General features: G+C 49.9%; 8 protein-coding genes across 8 annotated transcripts; 4 read left to right on the forward strand and 4 right to left on the reverse strand.

The window, feature by feature from the left end:
* Nucleotides 1-665: 665 nt before the first annotated feature.
* ALTATR162_LOCUS11994 (uncharacterized protein) lies at nucleotides 666-2,313 on the reverse strand (the record flags this gene model as incomplete). Its single annotated transcript, XM_043319638.1, has 2 exons — nucleotides 666-1,388; nucleotides 1,438-2,313. 2 exons carry the CDS (start codon nucleotides 2,311-2,313, stop codon nucleotides 666-668), a joined length of 1,599 nt encoding a protein of 532 aa, XP_043175573.1.
* Nucleotides 2,314-2,613: 300 nt separating this feature from the next.
* ALTATR162_LOCUS11995 (uncharacterized protein) lies at nucleotides 2,614-4,185 on the forward strand (the record flags this gene model as incomplete). Its single annotated transcript, XM_043319639.1, has 4 exons — nucleotides 2,614-2,733; nucleotides 2,791-2,868; nucleotides 2,923-3,895; nucleotides 3,947-4,185. The coding sequence occupies 4 exons, from the start codon at nucleotides 2,614-2,616 to the stop codon at nucleotides 4,183-4,185; spliced, it is 1,410 nt and encodes a 469-aa protein (XP_043175574.1).
* A 320-nt stretch (nucleotides 4,186-4,505) lies between these two features.
* Nucleotides 4,506-7,959, forward strand: ALTATR162_LOCUS11996 (uncharacterized protein; the record flags this gene model as incomplete). Its single annotated transcript, XM_043319640.1, has 4 exons — nucleotides 4,506-5,807; nucleotides 5,859-5,998; nucleotides 6,093-6,738; nucleotides 7,399-7,959. The coding sequence occupies 4 exons, from the start codon at nucleotides 4,506-4,508 to the stop codon at nucleotides 7,957-7,959; spliced, it is 2,649 nt and encodes an 882-aa protein (XP_043175575.1).
* A 2,133-nt stretch (nucleotides 7,960-10,092) lies between these two features.
* On the reverse strand, nucleotides 10,093-12,356 carry ALTATR162_LOCUS11997 (uncharacterized protein; the record flags this gene model as incomplete). Its single annotated transcript, XM_043319641.1, has 2 exons — nucleotides 10,093-11,213; nucleotides 11,285-12,356. 2 exons carry the CDS (start codon nucleotides 12,354-12,356, stop codon nucleotides 10,093-10,095), a joined length of 2,193 nt encoding a protein of 730 aa, XP_043175576.1.
* Nucleotides 12,357-13,287: 931 nt separating this feature from the next.
* On the reverse strand, nucleotides 13,288-15,868 carry ALTATR162_LOCUS11998 (uncharacterized protein; the record flags this gene model as incomplete). The annotated part of the gene is made up of 5 exons (XM_043319642.1): nucleotides 13,288-14,343; nucleotides 14,425-14,562; nucleotides 14,607-15,019; nucleotides 15,067-15,451; nucleotides 15,587-15,868. The coding sequence occupies 5 exons, from the start codon at nucleotides 15,866-15,868 to the stop codon at nucleotides 13,288-13,290; spliced, it is 2,274 nt and encodes a 757-aa protein (XP_043175577.1).
* A 729-nt stretch (nucleotides 15,869-16,597) lies between these two features.
* Nucleotides 16,598-17,164, forward strand: ALTATR162_LOCUS11999 (uncharacterized protein; the record flags this gene model as incomplete). The annotated part of the gene is made up of 2 exons (XM_043319643.1): nucleotides 16,598-16,634; nucleotides 16,689-17,164. The coding sequence occupies 2 exons, from the start codon at nucleotides 16,598-16,600 to the stop codon at nucleotides 17,162-17,164; spliced, it is 513 nt and encodes a 170-aa protein (XP_043175578.1).
* Nucleotides 17,165-18,327: 1,163 nt separating this feature from the next.
* ALTATR162_LOCUS12000 (uncharacterized protein) lies at nucleotides 18,328-19,596 on the forward strand (the record flags this gene model as incomplete). The annotated part of the gene is made up of 1 exon (XM_043319644.1): nucleotides 18,328-19,596. The coding sequence occupies one exon, from the start codon at nucleotides 18,328-18,330 to the stop codon at nucleotides 19,594-19,596; it is 1,269 nt and encodes a 422-aa protein (XP_043175579.1).
* Nucleotides 19,597-20,779: 1,183 nt separating this feature from the next.
* ALTATR162_LOCUS12001 (uncharacterized protein) lies at nucleotides 20,780-21,568 on the reverse strand (the record flags this gene model as incomplete). The annotated part of the gene is made up of 1 exon (XM_043319645.1): nucleotides 20,780-21,568. One exon carries the CDS (start codon nucleotides 21,566-21,568, stop codon nucleotides 20,780-20,782), a length of 789 nt encoding a protein of 262 aa, XP_043175580.1.
* Nucleotides 21,569-23,243: the final 1,675 nt, after the last annotated feature.

The following is a 23,243-nucleotide window of genomic DNA, read 5'->3' on the forward strand; positions in this document are numbered from 1 at the left end:
GGAACATCGGATAGAGACTCTGGCTCAGCTGATCGTAATTCTACAATTTTCCGATGCTGCGAGAGAAGGTTAACTTCCTGCGGGTCGGAAAATGAATGTGTGGCGTTCTCCCTTGCGATGTCCAATCTACTGGAACTCTTCGTTTCCAATCGGCGCATTTCCGGTCTTCCGACAGTCTGGCCAAACGCGTCCCTGCAACACGGAGAAGCCTGTGCGCAGACGTTCTCGCTAACTGAAGAAATGGCGGCGCATCGTACAGATCTGGACCGGGTCTCTCAGGCCCATGTGTGCGCTCGCTGCTTGTATTGCGCCATTCGTGTCTCGTCGCGTCCAGCCGCAGTCAAAGTTTGTCAAACGATGTGTCAAGGCCAAGGAGCGCTACCGAGTTTCGTGAGGAACAACGGCATCACCTGGAGCTGGCATCTTGGGCGAGTCGCAGCCCAAGCCTGGCGCGACGGATCAACGGCATGTCACACTAGGCAAAGGTACACTGGTAGGTAGTTTGAACTCAGAAAATTGCTTCTAGAGCGAAAGAGGAAGTACATACAGCATAAGGTTTATTTGACACTCACTTCCCGTGTCTAACACAAGTCAGACGTGCGTCCGTCATCGCTAGTTCATGGCTTTCATTTGTTTCTCCATTTCCATTGATGTTCGTAGGGTGATCAGTCTTCTATATCGATGCCAAACTCTTCTTGGACTTGTACTATCCGTACGCCCCGCTGATCCGCGATAAGACCCATCAACCCCTGACCCACATCTTTCAGTTCGTTGTATTCATGCAGCAACTTGATGTGTTCTTTAACAATCTGGTTCGCAGCTGCCATGATTTCGATCTCGGTAGGTGCGTCGTTTGCATCGCCTGGTTCGGCGTCCAAAAGGGCGTTCTCTTCTATGAGCACTTGGATTGCTGGAAGTGAACCGAGAGATGCCAGGAGCGCAGCCTTCTGTGCTTTCAGTCCGTCGAGAGTAACTTCCTGGGGTGTCTTCGGTGGAGATGTCTCTGCGGCTGACGACGTGGGTTGCGCGCCAACATGTGGTTGGGCGTGGGTAGCTAGTTCGGCGGCCGATGAACTAGCATCGAAGATACGATCTGCGCTCTGTTTCGATAATGCCACCTCGTTCACGGCTGAGTGTTGTTTCGCGGATCCCTCTTTCAAAGTCTGTTCCTGATCGATCATCGAGGTAGCCTTTTCTATGCTCACGGACGCTTCGCTAGTGTCGATATCCATCTGCGAGATATAAAGCGTGGTTCCTGGATCTTGGGCTTCACAGTGTTTGGAGCCACCACTTCTGTTGTGCATGGTTTCGGTCAGGAAAGGTGATGGCACTGAGACTTCAGCGAGTGCGTCATTTGATGCGCCAGTTAGAGTTATTGGAGTGGGAACCTATTGAATGTGAGCGAATGAAATGGATGAGCATTGATCGAGGACAGACTGTAATCTCGCTCGAGTGTTGATCTGTTTTATCACCACTTGCAGCGTGACAAAGTCCTTCGGTTGACTGTTGGGGCCGACCGTCGCGCGTGGCATAATCTTGCAATTTACATGTTGACCACCCACTTGGTACTTCCAAGTCAACTCCAGTATCTGATAGATCATGTCCAGCGGTGCTTGGTGCTTTTGATGACGCGTCCAACGTGGTGGGATGTATGCTTCCAGTCGCGCTCTGCTCCATAGCAACTGGGTTGATACCACCTACAGTAGACTGTTGTTCTTGACAGCCGGCTGCAAGATCATGTTCAACATTCTTTGCCATTGCATCCTCTACAGGTTTGACTTCTCTTTGTGCTGCAAGATTGTCTTTGGCCGTCTGATTAGTGCTCCTTTGTCGTCGGATATGGGTATCTGCTCTTTTAGCTGGCGTATGACTACAAAGTTGCAATGCATCTGTTGGCGAAGGTTGTGCCGCCGCCACGTTAAACTCATCTGATATGTCTGCAGTTGCGGGTTCCGCTTTTGACAAATGCAACTGTGAGTGCAGCTCCAGGTCGTGTCTGCCCACTTCAATGATGGCTCCTTCGTCTTGCACTCTGCTGGTATCATGAGATGTCATGTTAGTCTGATCAACTTTTGACGCGTCGACGTCTGATGAAACGCCATGAAGATCGACATCCAAGCCCTCAGCAGCGCTGGCATTGCGTTGGGCAAGTGCTTGGTGAAGGCCATCTGCCTCATGTAGCGCGTCTTGTCGCTCTTGGTACGGGGCGCCTGCCATTGCGCAAAGCTTGTCCGTTGATTCAAGAGCAGGTGACGACGGCATTGAGTCATCTTCAGAATCCGCGATTTCGGTAACACCCTTCTCGAAAGCCATGTCGTGAGTGGCGAAGCTGAAGCTGCAAATCGGCGTTGGTGTCGGAGATGATGGTGTTGATCGCTCCGCCGGACTGTGGCGGAAGCCAATGACGGTGGCGCCAGTCGTTCACGTAAGCACGAGATTGCGACGACGCATGCAAGGGAAACAACAAACACACTCGCCTGTCCATTCGTTCCCGCCTTAGCACACGCCTGATGCCATCCTGAAACTCTCAACGCGGCAAACGACGACAATAATCACCTGCTCGTGGCGCCAGCTGCAGCACCGCGAATCTTATTCAGAAATACCCACATCGAGATGGCCATTACGATAAGAAGAGCGGCCTTTGCGGCGCTACTTTACACCACAACTGTCACAGCGCATGACCACCAGATGGATGCGATACCAGAGGGCGATGCTATATCACCTGACCCAATCGTGCGTTAACAGGAGAACCCGTTGTAGTCAGAGCAGAATGACTGATGGTTGCTGTAGGACTCAATATTATGGACGCACATCCTGATCCAATCAGTAGCTTGGGGAATCATCTTCCCCACTGGTATGGTGCTGGGGGTATGTCGTCACCTCATAGCGGCCCCAAGGAAGATGGACTGACAATTCCACCAGATAATACGATCGAAATGGCACGTCCCTGTGCAGTCCCTCGGAACCGTCCTCGCAATCATCGGATACTTCCTCGGCCATAAGCACAAAGGCAGACAGTTCACCGAGAACATCCATGCCCAGTTCGTGCCCGTCCTAATGCTCATGTTGGTCTCTCAAGTTGCTATGGGTATTTACCTCAAGCTACACCTTGAGAAGGGTATAAACGGGAAGATACGGCATGTGGTTGTCAAGGTGCATGGTGTGGTTGGAAAGGCCATGCCAGTGGTGTCGTGGGTGCAGTTTATCTTTGGAGGTATCACTGCCCTCGGCTTCTGCAGGGCGGATCACACCGGACAATGTTTGGCACACTTCATCATGGGAAGCGCTTTCATCGCATACGGCATCATCCTCTTGATCCTGCTTCTGGTTGGACAAATGTGGCTTCGGAGGACCGGAAGGAGCCAGGAGTTCTTTGACTCGCTCGTCATCGCTGCGTGGGGCTGCGTGAACACTTTCACTGAACACCGTTGGGGAGGACCATGGGTACACAACGACCTTCAGCACACGTCTATGGGCATCGTATGGTGGGCCGCGGGTCTGGTCGGTGTCTGGCTGAGCCGAAAGCGCAATGGACAACCGAAGCGGAACCTCATTCCTGGTATCATCATCCTGATGACTGGCTGGGCCATGTCCGCACATCCCCAACATCTCCCGATTTCAACCATGATTCACACCATCTTTGGCTACACGCTCATGGCTGCAGGTGCCGCACGCATCATTGAGATCTCATTCGTGCTCAAGGACCGAGCTTCCGTTGCCACCGATGGCTCAGACCCGAACAGCTTCCAATACTTGACACCATTCTTGTTAATGGCCGGAGGTTTCATGTTCATGGGCGCCACCGAAGAGCAGATGAAGCTGCTATCAGATGCGAACGTCACACACGTGTCGTATGTGCTGATCTTGTACAGCATCGCTTTCTTACTGTTCCTCTGTAAGTCTTCTCTAAACCCTTCAGTACTGTTCCCGGCTAATATATGTCTAGTCGTCAACATGCTAATCCACCTCTACGCCGTATACACTTGGGGCCAAGACGACAAAGCTGATGCCGAAGCACCCCTCACGAACGGCCATGCGAACGTACATATCAATGGCTACACCAGGGTTGACCGTAGGGTACGAGATGCTGAAGAATTTGAACTGGAAGGCCTTGATTCAGATGATGACGATGAGGATTCGTCGCGTCTGAACAAGGAGCACAGGTCACTGACTGCGCAGCATTGAGCCCTTCAATTTTTTTTGTTGATATAGACTCTTAGGCATATAGGAATAACATACGTGGAATATGTTTTTATCACTCGCTACGATGTTACACCGCACGCTACTTAAAAATAGTCGTGTTGTTCAAACAAGTGGCCGGCTACGTGTGTTGCACTTGCCAATGTGAGAACATCATGAGTGGCCAAACACCGTACAGCTTTGCCTGCATGCACTGCGCCTCAGCCTCAGCCTTGTACGCCTGCCCTTATGCCCCGCATCTCCTTCTCACGCTTCCCTTCCTCTTATTTCTCACACTGATCACAGTTGACGCAGCACCTCTTGCTATGGCAGACCCATTTTCCATCACCGGCAGCGCCGTCGGTGTTGTTTCTCTCGCGATCCAACTTTGCAAGGGCCTAGAATGGTATGTCAGCGGTGTCAAGGACGCAAAGGACAAGGCTGAGCAGATTGCGGCGGAGACGGAAGAGCTTGCGAATCTACTTGAACTACTCGAGACCATCATTGGTCGAGTGAATCAGTCCCAGTCCGTGTCAGCGACGCATACCGGTATTGCATCGTGTGCAGATGCTATAGTGACTATCAGGAAGAAACTCAAGCCTGATGATCAAACGTCGAGTGGCGGGATCAAGTCGAGCTTGAAGAGGCTGGGCAAGCGGATGACTTTTCCGTTCAAAGAGGCAGACATCAAGTATTGGAAGGACGCTCTAAATACGATACAGCAAAGTTTACAGACTGCGCTACTTGCGCTCGTCATTGACCAACAACGCTTGGCCTCTGAAGATATTAGGCTATGTTTCACCCAGCTATCCTTGGAGCAAAGCACGCAGCATTTTTCTGGCTTACAGCTTCAAAGAGATAATTTCGATAGGACCCAACTTCAGCTCGCCGGACAATCACAAATCCTTGACACAGGGTTCACAGCCACGTCGCATAGCCTCCGTAGTCTTCACGCCGATGTATATAAATTACAACACTCGATGCAACCTATTGTCTCTCAAACTCCATATCTGGGTCATTTGCCACGACTCCAGTCTACTCTGGAGCGCATGGTACTCACGTCTTTTACCCACGCGGTACCGACTAACAGAAGCCAGGAAGCAAAGCTTAACGAAGTATGCTTGACGACAGACTATACACTGGAAACCGACGTAATGAGTCTGAGATCGCTTCAACGGAAGGGTCGAAGGTTGAACCGACGATTCGCACAAGTCGCATGTACATGCCAACCGCAGACCTCCGCGCTGGGTTATCAATCAAAACAGCTCTCACTCATATGCACGAGAACCTCGAATCACGACCCTCAATGCCCACAATCCTCCATTCAGGGAGCAGTAACAGATCTGCAACTCCGGGCTACACTGTGTAGTCTCATCCTCAGAACGAAGGTTTCGCTGTCGCTTAAACTATCTTATGACGCTGGATTCTCGGTCACACAGAATCTGCAGTGTCACCGTGTTGTTGATGAATCATCTCCTGCTTTCGCCCTTGTTAAAAATCTTGTGTGGTTCGATAACAACATGTCAGATGAGATCTTTCGTGGAGAGGTCGACAGATTATTTGCAATGTTTCAGCACAAACAAGCGTCACCACATGATCGACTAGAAGATGGAAGTACGCTTTTACATGTATGTACAATATGCTCCGTTAGTCCTTGGTGTAAACTAACCGTAGTATAGCACTTATGTTTTTATGTTAGACTTTCATCATCATTTGGAAACGGAAACAGTCTTGAAGCCACTGCGAACCTTCGCTATCTTTTTACAGTCCTCCTTCTCCACATGTCAACTGAGGCTTTGGAAACAAACGACGAAGGCCTGTAAGTCTGCATTGGAACTTCTTTTTGATCTCACCTTTTGATGCTAGATCTGCGTTGTTATACTACTTGAAGTGGCAAAGCTCATTCTTAACAGTACATGCGTAGACGAGCTTGTGATGAATGTTCGTCCACAACATTCAGATTTCTACATGAATCTCTTGACTACACTATTAAAGCACGATTTGCAGGTTACTCGGTATGGTTTACTGCAAATAGTGTCCATAAGCGCTGAGCGGTCGATGGCTTTTGCTGGATTCCCATTCAAAAGTTTTGTCAACCCATTGTTAGACGATAGCGAGCTACTAGAGGCGATAATAATGAAATCCGACAATCACATCAGGCATGTCCTTAATCAGGCTCAGGACCCGCAAGCTCTGGATCCCGAATCGGTGGCCTACGCTCTTGCCATGGCTACCATTAATGGTTGGATAGAGGGCTGCAAAAGCATGCTTGAAGCAGGGCTCATGACATGCCTGGACAAAGACTATCGCATTTTCAATCCTGCTATCTTGCTCCGATGCTCAGTTGGTACAAACCAACTGGACATGTTGCAATTCTGGCTGTCACAAAGGGAAAAACACAAGTCCTTCCAGCTCGGCGTCATTGGCAGTGTTGAAGACATGCTGGACGCCGATGACAGAAATATGAACGCTTCCTATAACATGGACGAGATTCGAATTCTTGTGGAATATCTCTCCAGTTCAAGGCACGACATCAGGCTGTTGGCAGAAGAGCACGGAGTCCACTATTGCTGTGATAACGCTCAGAAATACCTACCGGATGCACATGCTCGATGCATGCTCAATGCGTTGGTTAGCAGTGGATTCGAGGTACCGCAACATTCGTGGCCAACAAAGAAGAGCGTTTATTACATGTCCATCAGATCCTTAGCTCCGAAAGTTGCATTGCTTGACGGTCTTGAGAGGGTAGGCTTTCGTGAAATCACTCAGGAAAGCTTCGAATGTAGGGTGGAGATATCCTGCTCGCCTTTGCTGTATCTAGCAACGCAAGATTACTTTGTTATATATGCGACGAGACCATTAACTCAGCGCGACCTGACAGTCCGATGGTTTCTTTCGAGAGGGGCGGATCTGAGAGAAACGTGGCCAGGATCGGATATCACTGCTTTACATTGTTTGGCCTGGCAATCCGCAATGCACTTGGGGAAAGTATATGAATGGGTATGCGGCCATCAAAGCTGTACCATGAAAGGACTTTGGGCTTACGAAGACTTCGAGTTTCTCATGAAAGATCAAATACTGGATGGTTGCAGATGTGGGTGCAGCAGCTCGGGCTGCAGCTTCCTATCGTGCTTTTGGAAGGGATTGTTCGTGGGGAAATTTTCTTGTCCACATCTCCCCTCCATTTGCGACGAAATCGAAAATACAATTGAGATACAGCGTGCTTTGGTCGATACCGACGGTCAGCACTTATCACTACAGCCCATTACGAAACTGCTTCTCGACTTGACCTTTTGGGTTGATGAAGCGGCCCGGTCTCTCGAGCTTTGCCACATCATACATGAGTATATCCGCTTATTCGTCTTCTCATACCTGGAACTAAGACACATCTGCTGCGATATCAATCGCATTGAGCACGATGGCGATAAGGATCCTGATTGTACCAGACAACCATACCCTCGGTACTCTCCAAGGGAAGAACAACGCATAAAAAACGAGGACACACACCTACACGCAGTTCTCGAAGAGCTAGTATCCCAGCTCATCTCTCAATACGATTCTGTCGGTAAAAGCCTCCAGGACTTTGTCGTCGATGTACTACTTCCGAAAATGCGTGAAACTGCGACAGCGTTGAAAGAGGAGGACAAAGCACTGTATGCGCTGGGAAGAAGAGAACTAGGTGTTATCATTCATGAGGACGAAGCTGAGTCGGAACAAGGAGAGAGCAGTGAGGAAGAGGAAGCAACTGATGTTGAGGAGGAGTCGGAAGAGGAATATTGAATGCATGGTTCAAGATCTGAATGGTTGGTTCGAAATGCACATGCTAGCGGACAGTGAGCGCTTTCGGACAGGGGCCGTCATTGTGTATACCTCAAAGTCACTATCGGATATGTTTCTCTTTCTTTTATCACACACATTCACTTCTCAGCTGCCAGTAAAGAAAAAAATGGACATACGGTATAGTTGTCGCCCCTTCTTTTATCGACTTCCTAAACATCGAAATATCGCCTCTATGGTCTCCGACGAACCTAAGAACCGGGATGCATTCTCAGGTACACAAGACTGCTTCTTAACTTTCGAAAATCACTATCATGTTCCTGCCTCTGTCGTCCTCCGACAAACATCACTCAATCTTCTCTCTCAAAAGCACTCGCCACGAAGCAAACAACTCTGCAAGTTCTACCTCAAGTACGTTTCAAAAAACAGCGAGTATCTAGCTATGGAAACTTCGCGTTAGCCTGTGAGTTATACGAGAACATGATCTTTGTCACAATATCGAAACCATTGGGGCTCTGTACATGATTCCGAATCGCTGTATGGGTATATAAACCCTCTCGATACCTCAATATACCATTTCTACTACACCTCACACTCTGTTATTCTTTCTCAAAACGAAGACGACGTGCCGCCATGCCTGCGTCCCTCACCCTCTGCTCCAAACACCTATGCACGTGAATGGATGCCCCGCGCATCATTCCCGAAAAGAATACATAACGTACACATGGCTTCGAACGCTGCTTCAACAAGACACATTGGTACAAAAGTATGATCAAGGTCACAGTTTGTGGAAGAAGAGTTTGCCTTCTACACTTTGCATCCTCTGCTCATCTTCCAAAAACTCAACCAGGTTGCGCGATGTCTACTTCCCCAGTCTCTCTCTTAAAACGCACACCAACACTGCGAATGTCTGCGGAAGTGGCGCCGATCAAACGCACAACTATATGTACATGATCAGAATCCGGGTTTACAAAATACAATCTTGCCTCAGAAACCCCTTCTTCTTTCCAAATCGTGTAACAGAAGCTTTCATGTTTCCGCCTCACTCCCTTGTCTAAAACGCTAGTGGAGAATACTATGTTTCCGAAGAGCTCGCTAACGAATATCAGCACCAAGAACACATGTTCAGATTCGCGATCTTCGGAATACGAACGACAAGTCGACCATGCACGAACGGAAAATCGAAATAGACACGCAATACACAACAGGAGAAAGTAAACAGATTCATCATGCATGCGCGATACGAAAAACGAAGAGCCTGAATATCGACATCGAGCGTCATGGTCTGCCTGGTTCAGGCTACGATGCGACATGTATAAAGGACTCCTTCCTCCTCTCTCTTACTCCCTTCTCACAAAACCTTCTCTTCGACTTATCCACCAAAAGAATTTGCAGAAGTGTACCGTGGTCAGCGAAAGATCGAAAAGCGTCAGCAATTTTGCAATGTTCGACCTGCGTCGGTTCTGTAAGAAATCACATTCAAAACTGTTGTTTCGCTCTCCCTCCTACACTCCATGTACAGTCTTTCTTTTGACTAAACACCAAAAAAATCTTCAACAGTCTCCCACGAGAGGTGGAGAGCACGAAAAACAGAAAGTCAGATGGAACATGTCCGGCCAGCCCCAATTTCGGCCACGAAACGCATACGATACCCTGTCTCAGCTGTTCCTCTTGTGCTTCTCACACACTATCTTCGCCATTACTAAAACACCGAAAGAAACGGACGAGAGATCCATGGGAAGTGGAGACTTCAAAATCCTGCATCAAACACATGGTGTCCGCGTTTCTCCTGACCAAATGAGGAGTGTATAATAGACTTCTTTTCTGCTCTTCTTCTTCCTCTTCTCAACAACTTTCGTTTGAATAGGAGACTAAAGTTTACCGAAGGCATGGCGATTGGAGCAGAGATCAGAGAACCAAAAGTGGTGCTAAACTCGCAGAACGTCAAGCGTGGGTGTGTTAAGAAAGCATTTACGGTGGCCTACATGATGTGAAGTAGCAGCCCTCCCTTTCATGTCTAAAAAGCCGTCCATACGACGCTATGAGTCCCACTGCGTTGCATCCGCTTCCATCGAGTCAGAGTAACGTATTTTGTTCATGACATTCGTAACTTCGTAACACGTATGCATCTATCGATCAACCAGAGCGTCTGGTCTTCTTCAACCGATTCCTACTTTTCCCTTTACCCTTTCCGCTATCCTGTTTCTCATCACCTTTCTTCTCTCCATCTTCTCCATCATCGTCATCATCGTCATTGTCATCATCGTGGTCGTCTCCATGACCATCGTGAGCCTGTCCATCACGACCCCTCTCCCACATGCTCTCCTCCACCCACGTTGACTCCCGACTAAGCGGTTTCCGACTTAATCTAGCCTCTTCCACACCCCTCAGATACCTCTTCCGTAACTCCTCATCGTCAAGTACATGGAACGAGATATCAGTATCGGACCTCACCAACGACTTAATCTCATGATCCTCCACCGATGAAGGCGACACGGGCCAACATTTCTCCCTCTCCTTCCCTGGCGTAAAAGCCGGACTCGGCGGCGACAACGGCGACCGCGGCGACTCCGGTGTCCTCAACCCATCTTCCTCTCCATCCTCCGGATTCTCCAGGAACAAATGCCCCTCAATAACCGTACCCCTCGTCCCCTTCTTCCCAAACAACTCCCTCTCTAAACCCCCCGTCTTTGCCCTCACCAACCCCTTCCCACCCAACCCCGTCCGCCGCCTCGCCGCCACCACCATCGCGAACGCTGCTCTCAACGGCGTGAGTCGATACCCCTCCTTCACGAGCTTACAATTGAACTGCGCATCCTGCCAAAGCACATACATACTCAGCGTCCAAGCCGCCGTAACAAAGATGAACAAGCCCGACATGAGCGTCGCGAAACCCCATTGATATGACGGATTCGCTGTATCGGGGAGGCAACGCGATTTATCAATAAGGTAGGAAGAGTCGTAACCCACGGAGTTGTAACAGTAGCCATATCCTCCATCTAGGTCGTCTGCGTCATAAGTCTTCCCGTTCACGGTCACGGGGATGGTGGCGTTGCATGAGTATGTGTCGCGGAGGTCGGTGCGTGAATCGGAGCTACTGGAGAGGTTGTCTTCTATCCAGGTCTGTGTGTTGTTGGGGTAGTAGTAGGAGCAGTCTTCGTAACGGGGTTGGTAGTAGTAGTGGTAGTAGTAACTATAGTAGTCTTTGAATCGCTCTTCAGAGGTGACCATGGTGCCGTTGGGGAATTGGCAATCGCCTATTTGTTCAGTTTGGTTAGCAAGCTTTATTTCGTGTGTGTGGGGGGGGGGGGGGGTATTGGGTGCGTACAGTTCTGCGTCCTACCATACACAATGCTGTTGTGGTCGTACTGGAGATGATATTCCGCACAAGCGGGTTGTTTGAACGTCTCATTCTTCGTCCCGGTGTTTGTCACGTTGACTGTTCCCTTGATGACCCATGTCTGCTGTAATTGACTCGCAGGAATGATGTTGTTCTCTCCATCGAGATCAATCCACGCAATACTCGTACTGTCGTAACCTGTCATGGCGCCTAGTACGATGGGCACAAGGAGCACGTAGCCTGTCGACCAAAACATGTAAAAGAACAACGCGCGTGTCCTCGCACTCTTCGCAGCCCACAACTCTTTTGTCAACGTCCACAGAGAATGTAATCCGGGGCCTTCCATAGCAATCCTCTGGAAAATCTCAAAACTCGCTGGATGCCGTTCGATCGCTCTGAGTAACGCATCGCAAAAAACGTTATAACTAGCCCACCAAGCCAACGCCTGCGCGCCTCTTCCGACCAGTAAATCCCACAAGATATCAATCGTCTTGACCTGCGAGAAGCTGAATTTACCAAATGTAAAATCAAGCGCGAAGAGTTTCTCTATCCCAGTAACCGTAGCATTCTGAGGCTGTCCATAGAAACCGTCACCGCAACTCAGCGTTTTATCCGCAAAAATCATTGACATGGGTGTCAAGTAGCTGATTAATGTCAAGGGCAGAACGACCCAAATGACCACCAACAAGAAAGCGTAAAACTGTTTCTTGCTCCAACGCACATGTTTCCACAACGGCGCATTCTTAATCTTCTTCGCACTCCATTTTGCTGCGTTCCAGATACCCAGACAGGCGTCGTGGAAAACCCAGGTCCAACGGACTTTCCACCGCGCTTTGGACTGCCAGTCCCATCGTGCGAATCGGGATTCAGATGCTACGCTGTCGTTTCCCCAGGTTCTGACTCGGTCTCGCCGCTGCGCAGTAGCAGGCGTTTCCTCCGAAAGCGTTGTTGACGTCGAATTGACGGATGTACACGAGACATTTAGATCCTTCTCTTTCTTATCGGCATCACTACTGATTGCTCCGGTGGTGGAACCAGTGAGAAAGGTGAAGCCGACCATCTCGTATCAAGAACCAGCAAAGGCGACGCGAGAAAGCGGGTTAGTGAAAATGCATAAACGATACTCGGTGTCGAAGAAGCGAGATGGGGCGGCGGGCGGAGGGGCGTCGTGAGGCTTCTTTCCACATACACGAGAGAGAAAAGAGAAACGACGTGTGTAATCTGGGTACCTTGCGATTGTGCACGAGCTGACAGAACGGCCGTTTACGAATCGCGTAGGACGCCTTAGCGGAACTACCGCGGACGGGCTAGTCCTGGTCTTCTTTTTCGGGCGTTGCATGCATGGGTTGCAGGTGTTCACGTCCTAACATTTGCGCGCAAAGAAGCTCCTGCCAGTCATCACCATCTAAAGTAAACCAAAAAGATCCTTTATAGCCTCGCAGGTCATTTCTACGCGTTTTATCGTGAATAAGCAATACATGCGTGTCGTTCAAGCCTGGTGAAAGAAGGTGATGAGAATGTCAGTCCATCTAGGATGAGGCTGTGTAAATTCTACTAAGCCCAACGCAGCTAGTCCCAGGTACATCTTCATGCTAGTACTAGGGTAAGCCCTGCACACCGCAAGGCAGACATGAAATGATACCTGCAATTCTCCCACGCCGAGAGTGATAGCTAGAGCTTAGCGGACCGGCGTACAACCCTAAAGTCAAGGACCTCAAGATGTCGTAACATGTTTCTTAGATATCATGGCAAGATGAACCGTCCTCAATCGCTCAACGGCTATGCTCATCCGCTTTCACTCAGTTTTGAAACCTTGTTGAAACCCCTTCATATATGTATGGATGGTGTCAAGCTCCAGGCTCAGACCATGCATGCAACTAAACAATGATCCTATGTGTACAAAAACGCCATTTGAAAACTCCAAGTCGACTATGATTAAGCTTGGCATCTTTTCTTCTCAGCTTGTCACCGGTCCCTCATCTTTAACTTCATCAACTCCCAACCGGTGTCCCGCTCCGACTGAGGACACTAGCAGAACTGTTGGTGCGTAGAACAGGAGTTGCGCTTCTACTCCTCTCGCGCTCACGGTCCCGCTCTTCCGTTTTGACTCTCTCGCGCGCCTCCTCAACCAGCCTCTTAGCCTCCCTCACATTCCGCATAGTCCTACTAAGCTTCCCCTCCTTGCCATCTTGAATCTTCTGCAATTCACCTCTCGCCTCAATATCTTCTTTAGTCTTGGTAACAAAGGATTTCAAGCTAACCTTGATATTCTGACGAAGATCCTGACCCTCATCGAAGATGGCGTCGCTGTCGCGGATGGATTTGACGTTTTCGACACGGCGTGTAAGATAGAGAGTGGGACGGCGGTTGGCGGCGGCGGCGGTGGCGGCGAATTGTTCGCGGCGCTGGGCGATGATGCGTTGCACTTCTTCTTCATAGGCTGTCTCGTAGACGTTGATATCGACGTTTGAGGGGGATTCCGAGACGATGCATCCGTCTTCAGGCTCGGGTTGGAAGTCCTCACCCGTGCCAATGTTGAGGAAGAGCGTATCTTCTAGCGGATTATGTGCATGGCCTTTGCCTAGAGGTGTGGTTGGCGCTGATGATGAGGGATTGATGCCGGTAGGTGTTGAGATGGAATGTATTGGCGGTGGTCGGATTGACATGTTCTCGTTTATGACCTTGGCACCATCAAGATCCGGTACTGTCGGCGCTGTCGGACTGCTAGTAGCAGGTGACTTAGGTGCTGAGCGTTTGCCAGCAGCTTCAGCTCGGAGACCGGGTTTGACATATGCCATGTCATCCATCTTATGGGGAAGCCTTTGGCCCTTGTCGTCGACTTTGATCTGGTGGTGTACACCCTCGATGGAGAGTGCGCCTTCAACTGGTCGCCGGTCGTGTGTGTCTTGTGATTTCGATTTGCGTAATACTGATGGTCGCATGGACATGGGAGGTTGAACAATGCGTGAGGCACTACCCAGTATGCTTTCTATACGGTCTGGTCGTCGCCTGAATAGTAACTGCTTGAAGCGCTTCACCGCTTGTACCTATGAGATTGTTAGCCAAAACGAGTTTCGAAACCGTGCTAGCAATGCTCGTTGTATGCGATAGGGACTACATGCACCTACCACTGTTACCAAGTGACCCATGTTGCCTGTGATGGCGGCATTCACCTCTTCATCGGTAGGCGGATCAATGATGATGACGACATTCTCCGACTTTGCTAACAAAGGGTCGGTCCCTTGTCGCGTGACCCATGGGTGTTCCTAACACATCAGTTTTGCGCGATTGAAGCAAGCGGCCAACTCACTCTGATCTCTTCCATGGTGATCCTCTTCTTGGGATCCTTCTCCATAAGCCGCTGCAGGAGATCCTTGAGCTCAGGGTTACACTCGCCCTCGAACTCCAATGGGTCCGTTCGGATCGATTGGTAGAGCTCGATCATACCATGCTTTTCGAACGGTATCCTTCCGAACAGAAGGCAGTACAGCGTGCAGCCCATTGACCATATATCTGCAGCTCTTCCCGAAACATGGCCATGCTTGGCAACACACAGCTCCGGCGGCATAAAAGCTGGCGAGCCCGCTGACTTGGCCGTCTTCATCTCACCTTCCTTGTCGAACATCTCTGATACGCCGAAATCGACAATCTTTAGTACGTCCTCTTCTGTGATCAGGCAGTTATCTGGCTTGATGTCGCGGTGGATGATACCCTGAGCGTGGACTGGAGGAGGTTAGCATGTGCTTGCAATTGCCCTAGCCTTGACGTACGGTACTCGAGACCCAGTATCATGTCTCTGAACCAACACCGACATTGCTCTTCGCTGTATGGGTCGGCGCGCTCCTCGAGACCAACTTGCATGACGACGCCCTTCTTGCACATCTCCATGACCATGTATAGCGAGTCTTCCTCTGGATCATCCAGTACCTCAATCAGCGTGACAAGGTTCGGGTGGTGTAGCTTCTTCATAATGGCAATCTCTTCCTTGATCAGCTCAAAGGCATTGTTTTCCTCGGTTACCGAGTGCCGGTGCAGCGGTGAATTGAAGCCGATGCCAGCAGGGAGCGCGCGCATTCGTTTCGCAGCCGTGGGTCGGCGAAGGAGGTTGGATTGAGCGCGTTTTCGTAACCGCGATTTGGAGAATTCCTTGACAGCCTGCGCGTTGATGCGTCAGCGAAAGCCAATGCCTGTACCTCGTAGGAAACCCGCATGGTCTTGTCCAGGCGCATGCGCCTGGGTGGAGCCTTCTCTTTTCGGTGGTGTTCAGGTCTAGAGGGCTGGTGTCCTCACAAATTCTTGGCCATATTGGTCTACGGCGAGGTGGACAGCGCCAAAGGAGCCGCGGCCAATCTCCTGCTTGACTAGGTATTGGTTGATGCGGTGTTGGGCGCTGCCGTCATCTTCGCTGTTGCTATACTCGGAGCGCGCATTGAATGTTTCCTGTGCTGTCAGATGTTGTGCTGGCGTATCCTGTGTGGAGTGAGTCGCACCTTGACACGTCTTGTTGAGGAAGCTGCGCGCTTGTGGTGTCGTAACGGGCTTTGGTATGCGGGTGTTGACCTTGTCTAGCATTAGCACCAAGACCAGGACCAGCACCTCCGCGGGGTAGCCATGGCATGTCCCCGAGCAACACGCACATAAACTTAACGGGCGGCGGTCGTCCGGCCTCGCCGACTGCAGGAACGTCTAGGGAGGGTTGGGAAGTGTAGATTCGCAGGTCAGATTCGGATGGGCGTCTGGGGGGAGGTGTCGGGGGTTGTGGCATAACTACCACAATAGTAGTCGGGCAAGGCGGTAGCTAAGTACGTAGTTGATAAGATTGACACGGGACTAGGAGAGGGTTAGGGAGAAATAATATGGGGAAGTTCGGGACCATGGACTGTGACGTTCCGAGAGTCCAGGATTCAGTTTGTTAGAGGCCCGACTAGAGAGGGGGACAATGCAGCAGAGAGGGGGCCTTTCCTGACATTTCTTTCAGCCTCACCCGTTGACAACACCATATCGCCCCCCCCCGCCTCAACACGCCATAGCCAGGACACTTGGCATCCAGACTCCACCGCCTGGATTGTCGTGCTCCAAGACTCCACTCTGATTTAATTCGCCTTTAATCCACTTCCATCGCCGTCGCTCCGGATACCCTTTTGTCGTGGACCGGCCATTTCCTCGACGTTCAATTGGCATCGGTGACCACACCCGCCTGGGGCGCTTCCCTATCTCCAACACCACCTCCGCATACCAATTACCTTCCCCCGTTATCGCATAACCTCCCATCTACTCTCCGCCTACGTCATATCTCTCGTAATGGTCCTGTACAGCTTCTACATATTTGATCGGCACAGTAAGTAGCCATATCGACCTTGTCATGTGCACGCCGCTGACAGCACATGCCCAGCCGAGTGCATCTACTCGCGCCGCTGGACACCCGCCCGCCCAACCTCGTCGTCGTCCAAATCCGCCGCGCGCCCGCAATCCGGTGCCTCCATCGCAAGCAATGGCGACGTGGTCGCTGCCGTCCGCAAGGGCATGTCGCATTCGGACGACGAGAAGCTAGTCTTTGGTCTGGTCTTCTCCCTGCGTAACCTCGTTACCAAGCTGGGTGGCGCCGACGACACGTTCCTGAGCTATCGCACCGGCGAGTACAAGCTCCATTACTACGAGACGCCTACGCGCATGAAGTTTGTCATGCTCACGGATACAAAGGTTATCAACCTAAGACAATACCTGCATCAGATCTGGGCAAATCTCTATGTGGAGTATGTGGTCAAGAATCCGCTTGCGCCCGTGGAGCATCCGGGCGGTATTGGCGTTGCGAATGAGCTGTTCGAGAGAGGGTTGGAGGCTTTCATTACAGCCGTCTTGCCTGTATGAACACGATAAGGGCAAGGTCAAGATTAGCAATAGAAGAGCGGCTTCCAGCACATAGGCGTGGCATGCGACACACAATGGGACTAGGAGGGCAGCCAGGCATATACAACAACGCAGACGTAGGACCCCGAGCAGTTGGCGTCCTCAACATCAGTGCGCTCTCGAACCAAAGCATCACATGAAAAGACCCAGAAATCTACGCAAGACGACTGAGCCTTGTCAAAGGTCGACATTCATACAAGCTTCGAGGGGAACCGGGAGCGCCCGAACGATCACACACCCCATCAGGAGATGCCCCACATTCATGTACACAGCCTCACACTAAGCCTCGACTGCGTGGCGCTACGCCCACCACGCATCGTGGTAGTTGGAGCCCTGCAACACGGGCCTGTAGACTGGATTATGTAGACAAGATGTGGAGATGAACTGTGTAGAGTACAACATGTTATACAAACTCTTTCACCGCTCCTTGTAGCCCTCACAACGTCACATAGCCGAGGCATGAAGCTGCAGCAAATTACATGTGACACATTCCAATCGCTTTTTGTTGCATGAGTGCATTGGATCACTTTTCGAAAGCATCATTTGTGTCTTGTTTTCATGTCACACATCGTTATCGGGTAACTTTTCATGTACATCGAGTGACCACAGCGATGGCAGCACTTTCATGGTCGAATTTTATGGGGTTTTGAGTTTTTGTCATTTTTGACAAGTAAGCAAAACATATGACAGATGGTCTATGTGCAGGAAATGAAGTTCTCTATATTTCTACCCAAGCATCCCTAATACTTGAAGCTTTTGAAATGCTTAGCATGCGAATAAAGACTGTTATCAGTCATAGGCTGTGCGTTCAAATATGAGGAGCTTGGCCAAGTCAAGTCTTGTCAGCGTTCGTTTGAATCACGGAAGATGTCAGTGGCTCGTTGCATCTTCGCAGAGTTGGTGACCCATGGTTCCAGAAACCGAGTTTTTGAGAACCGTGTACTATGGTTTATTTCGCTGCTTCAGTAATATGTCGCTACGGGGTTCCCTTTTTCCGCAGCTATATAATGCCCGTCGGCCTTTTGCTTTTCTTTTCTCTTCTTCAACACATGGACCTTTAGTTGTTCAAAACCCACGTCTCTCATACTCACCTTTTGATTCCGAAACCCACTTTCTCACCCGTCATGGGCCTCCCTAAGGACATCCTGGAAGACTGGGTACTGGAAAACATCAAGAAGTTTGACGACAAACTCGTTGGACATCCAGCCAACGGCACACGAAGAATCTCTGGACAACTCTTCTCTCCTCCTGACACTGTCGGCACCCTAAGCTCTGCCTCCTCCACTGCGACCGAACTCGCACCCGCGCATCCAGACCTGCAAATCCCCCTCAACCTCTACTCGGTCCAGGCCTTCGAGTTCATAGGATTCACGACCAAAGCTTCAGAACACCTCCTGAAAAGGTGGACATCTGAAGATGATCAGACCCTGGAACATATCATTACAACACATGTTCAAGAGTTTTGCGATGACATGACTGCGGACTGGCGTGCAAGTATGAAAAGGCTGGGAATTTCAGAGGATATACAAGCAAGGATAATGGACCCCAACTTCACTCATATAAGATGCGCCGCATCTCTGCTGTTCTGGATCCTGGAGCTTGTGTCTGAAAATCTCTGGACACTAGAGAACTTGAGTGAGCGGCTCAATCGGAATCTCGCCATCATCAAGTCTGGTCCACAACAGTTCCCCTCTCTACGTGGCGGCGCTCCTCAGAACAGATCGTGTTATCAGTTGACCCAACCTGGTCATACTACTCTCTTCCGTGCGACGTCAGCAGCGAAGCTGGTCAAGACATTCCAGCCAAACTCTCTCCGCCTAGACAAGATGTGTTTCGGTACAGTCGTACCAAGCGACTTCTCCCTTGATAGAACCGCGTATCATTGGAGTACCGAATACTGGGTCTCGGAGCGATTTGCCGCATACACTGCCAACATCATCGGCGCACCAGCTAACATCTGCATAATCCGAGCACTGGTGCCACAAGGGCTCTTGGAGGGCAACAATGTCTGGAAATTGAATTTTAGCAATGACTGGAAGAAATTGGTTTGGTATTCACGTAATGAGGAACCGTACCCCATTGACATCCAGAAGAAGTGGGACGAGTCTAAGCTCATCATCGGACCAGTCTCCATCAACGTCAATGGGACATTCCAGGAGATGAAGACATGGAAGGACGTAAGCGAGTCCAACACTTTCCGTGTTGGCCCTGAGGAGGGTACGCAGCATGTATGGATTGGGGCGGCGGCAATGGCTCAAATGAACGAGTCTTTGGAGGGAAAATGGGATATCTTCAAAGGCCAGTGGTTGCTTTGTAGAAACAACGTGAGGGCCGACTGCAAGGCCAAGTATATCTCCGAACCTGAGAGGTGGGTCAAGGACCATTTGCCTTGAAAATAGGCACATTGAGGAGTGTATGATGAGGGCTATCGCAAAAACAAGTAACCCTAGTCTATTCTGCAGTATAGATTCAAGGAAAAACAACAGTGTAGGGTACAACATGCCATTGGTGGTTTCATTGTTATTCATTTCTATTTGATGGACCAAAGTTCGCGTTGTAGAAGTGACAGAGGCTGCGTAACGCATACGGTCATTGGTGTTTGGGTCAACACGCTTATTAGATAACATAATATGACCTTGTTAGCCAGCTTTCAACAGGCGAGAAATCAGGATCCGTGACACTGATATTGACCGCTCCCAACCTGCGAAACCGATTTCGGGACTTGTTGTTCACTTCAATCTGATCTACCCAGATTAGTGCCACACATCTAGGCAAGACCGCTGATCGATCTTGAGCCAGCAAGATGATTTCTCTCCATTCTGTACTCCTTTCCCGAGCGTCGAGGTGCTGGAATAACCGAATATCAACGCCGTGCTCGCCGTACCCTTCTCCGCGCCATCTAAACTCGCTCAAGTCTTCTTTTGGCGACTCGTCTTGTCTAGTGTATCGCCATTCGATACTGAAGGCAGGGCCTTCAATGTGGAGCGCGGCACTGCTTACGGCTCCATATGGAGTATCAGTCCTCTCCAGCGCGTATTCAATCGATAGTACCTTGCAATCGCAATCATCGTTGACACCAGTCTGTACTTGATCGTCAATCGATACCCATGACCAAGATGGACCTCGGTACTCAACCGGTCTATCAGATAGAGCTGAAGAACATCGATACCAGAACAGCGCCTGGGGCATCCTGCTTTCCCAAAGACCTGCTATATATCGTGTTCGTTTTGGTACAAAAGCTGCAAATCTTTCAGCTATTCCAGAGATGGCAAGAATTCGGTCTTTTGATACTGTCACTGACCGCGAACTGTAAGCTTCCACGAGTTCACACCAGTACTTAAGGACGAGAACCTCGATCAGCTGACGGGGTTTATATCCTGGGTTGACGGAGAAGAACATCACCGCGTCGAGGACATGGCTGTTGCAGATAGACTTCATTTCGTCGGACTCATAAGAATCTTGACCCGCCCAGCCGTGGCCATAGTATTCGAACGGATCACCCCGGGCTCTTCTGCTGCTTCCGTATTCGTCGTAGATCCAGCCGTCTAAATGAACATGTTTCTCACGTCGACAGCTCTACTCTGTTACCCAAGTTCCAATGATGAGCAGGTGGCGGGAAAGAATGTGTTCTTGCATGGTCCATCCTCGTGTGTTCAAGGCAAGATTCTCCTCCTCTTCCAACGCAGCTCGGAATGTCAGAATGATCCGTTGTGTTTGGCCATCGTTGGTCTGAAGCTTGATCGAACTGGTTCCAGATGGGAGCGCCCTGGAATGCAAGAAGCCATCAGTCACTCTTCCGCCTCTTCTAGCCATGACGGTCAATCTTGCATGAGCATAGACCTGCGTCATCTGACTGATTTCTACCGCCTTGTCCTCTTCGCTGTCCTGTATGATGCACATCGAATCGACCCAGACATAGTGAAATCCCAGCGCCTGAGCTGTTGTTGCGGCATCCTGAAGTGTTTTCGGCAGAGTTTTCCAAGGAATATCCGTCTTGTAGGAATCAAGATTGTTTCGCATCAACTGCTTCGGTTGATCTCCACCCCAGCAATAGCTGAGGGCCATAAATCCTGAGGTGTCATGCTCCTCTATATCTTTTCCCCGAATGAGCCTCAAATGCAGCCCTTGTTCAGAAGCAATTATCTTGATGACGCGGGTGGGAACAAACGCGTCCTCGCTCAACGAGCAGATCTTGTGACTACCGTCCCGTTCGTCTTCACACTTCTTCATCCATTCGCGTACATCAATGATTGTGCGGTCTGAAAGTGGATCGAGCGATATCGGTCTACAATCGTTGAGTCCCCGACCCAGATCATCTCCTGCCTGCGTGAGTATCTGTTTCTTTCCAAACTCGGGGTGGCGCATCATGAAATAGTGCATAGGTCTCTTACCTGAGGTCGAGGTCAACCAACAACAGGTCTCCGGCCGATCTTCCCATCCTTGAGCATGTACAAAGAGGCAACTCAGATCGCTACCATCAGGGACTCTGCCTGTAGGGTGCAGGCTCTGTAGACATATCAAGGGATGGAACTTCATGTAACCATTTTCATGAGAAGTGAAAAGTTGGACAGCATCAGCACTCACGTCCTTGTACATCTGGTCTTCTAAGCGGCCCTGGAGGTACTTTGAAAAGTCGCATCCAGCCTTAGCCCTATGCCTGAGATCCGCCAAAGAGAGACCCAAGCGATTCCATTCCTTGTCTACAAACCGTATGTCATCGAGTCGATCTTCCGGTGAGCCGTAGAAAGATACACGTATTTTTTCTGGGCTGTCCGGAAGCACTATGTCTATACAATGTACGCATGAGTGAGCAGGCGGCGAAGTATTCTCCTGCATATCTGATCTTGCTCTTACTATCGCATGATCAGAAGTCCTTTACAACAGTAAAGCCTTGGGACAACTTACACACAGGATCAATTCTTTAATTCGGAACATTGCTACCTCGTTAGATAGAATAATGAGTAATTTCTAGCGGAACAAGTCAGCTAAGCAGGGAATGTGAACAATCAAGAACAGTACCTAGGTATGAGGTGTAAACATTGGCAGCCTACAATAGCTATTGTTTTGAAAGTTTTTTTTTCTCGGGTTTGTTGCTCGACAGAGACGTAGAAAACTTTGGTGCTACATACGATACTTCTTTGGTGCTACATACGATACTTCATTGGTGCCCGTGTCAATGTTCGTGGAGCGGGCAGTGCGGGCTGCACCTCCAAAGAGACCCCGCCTCCTCCAAAATGCAGTTATCGGTCACCAGCTATCGACCTCCAGGGGCGCCCTTTTTTGTACACTCTTCGCACCGCGCGATCGCGATTTCCCGCCACCTGTTCACTTTCTCTATTTTATTTTATTTTTATGTACAAAGTGGTGCATCGCGCATTGTCAGACGCACTACTATCAACAGCAATCCTCCTTACCCCGTTTTCGATTTAAGGCAATTGCATCCTATCGCATGCGATACGCCATCAGCTTCGTCTCAGCCTTGTATCCATGTAGGCCATGAGGAGATGGCAGATTCTTTTGACGGTTTCGAAACAAGGGGGAACTTGTGCTCTTATCGAAGAGTGTCTCGAGACGCAGACATCGTGGAGCTTTGCGACTTCTCTTGGTACAAAGAGAAGTGTATGTCGACGAGAAGAAGTAGTGTGCAGAAGAGGTATATTCATATACGTCACAGGATCGGCCCAATGCTCCATCGACATGCTCGCTACTAGTTTTGAGGCAGCCACTATCTTATTCATGTTGGTATTTGATCATAGCCATGTTTGAAACATTCTCGACTCGCGCAAGACATGGGAGCTTTCCCAATATTTCTGGTTGGGAATACGAATTGCTAGAGAAGTGTACTTAAGTCGGTTACAGAATCGACGAAACAGCCCATCGTATCATCAGCGTGAATTTTAGGACTCGCCACAGCAGCGTCCTTCTTGCATCTTTGGGAGAGCAAAACAATTCATGAGGCGGTTGCCGTTTGACTTCGGGGCGATCATCAGACGGACCCGAACGAAACTTCGAACTAGGTGAAATTGTTGAAGGTTCTCCG

The sequence above is a fragment of the Alternaria atra genome (genome assembly GCF_907166805.1).
Source record: "Alternaria atra isolate CS162 genome assembly, contig: 37, whole genome shotgun sequence".
In the NCBI taxonomy this organism is placed as follows: Eukaryota; Fungi; Ascomycota; class Dothideomycetes; order Pleosporales; family Pleosporaceae; genus Alternaria; species Alternaria atra.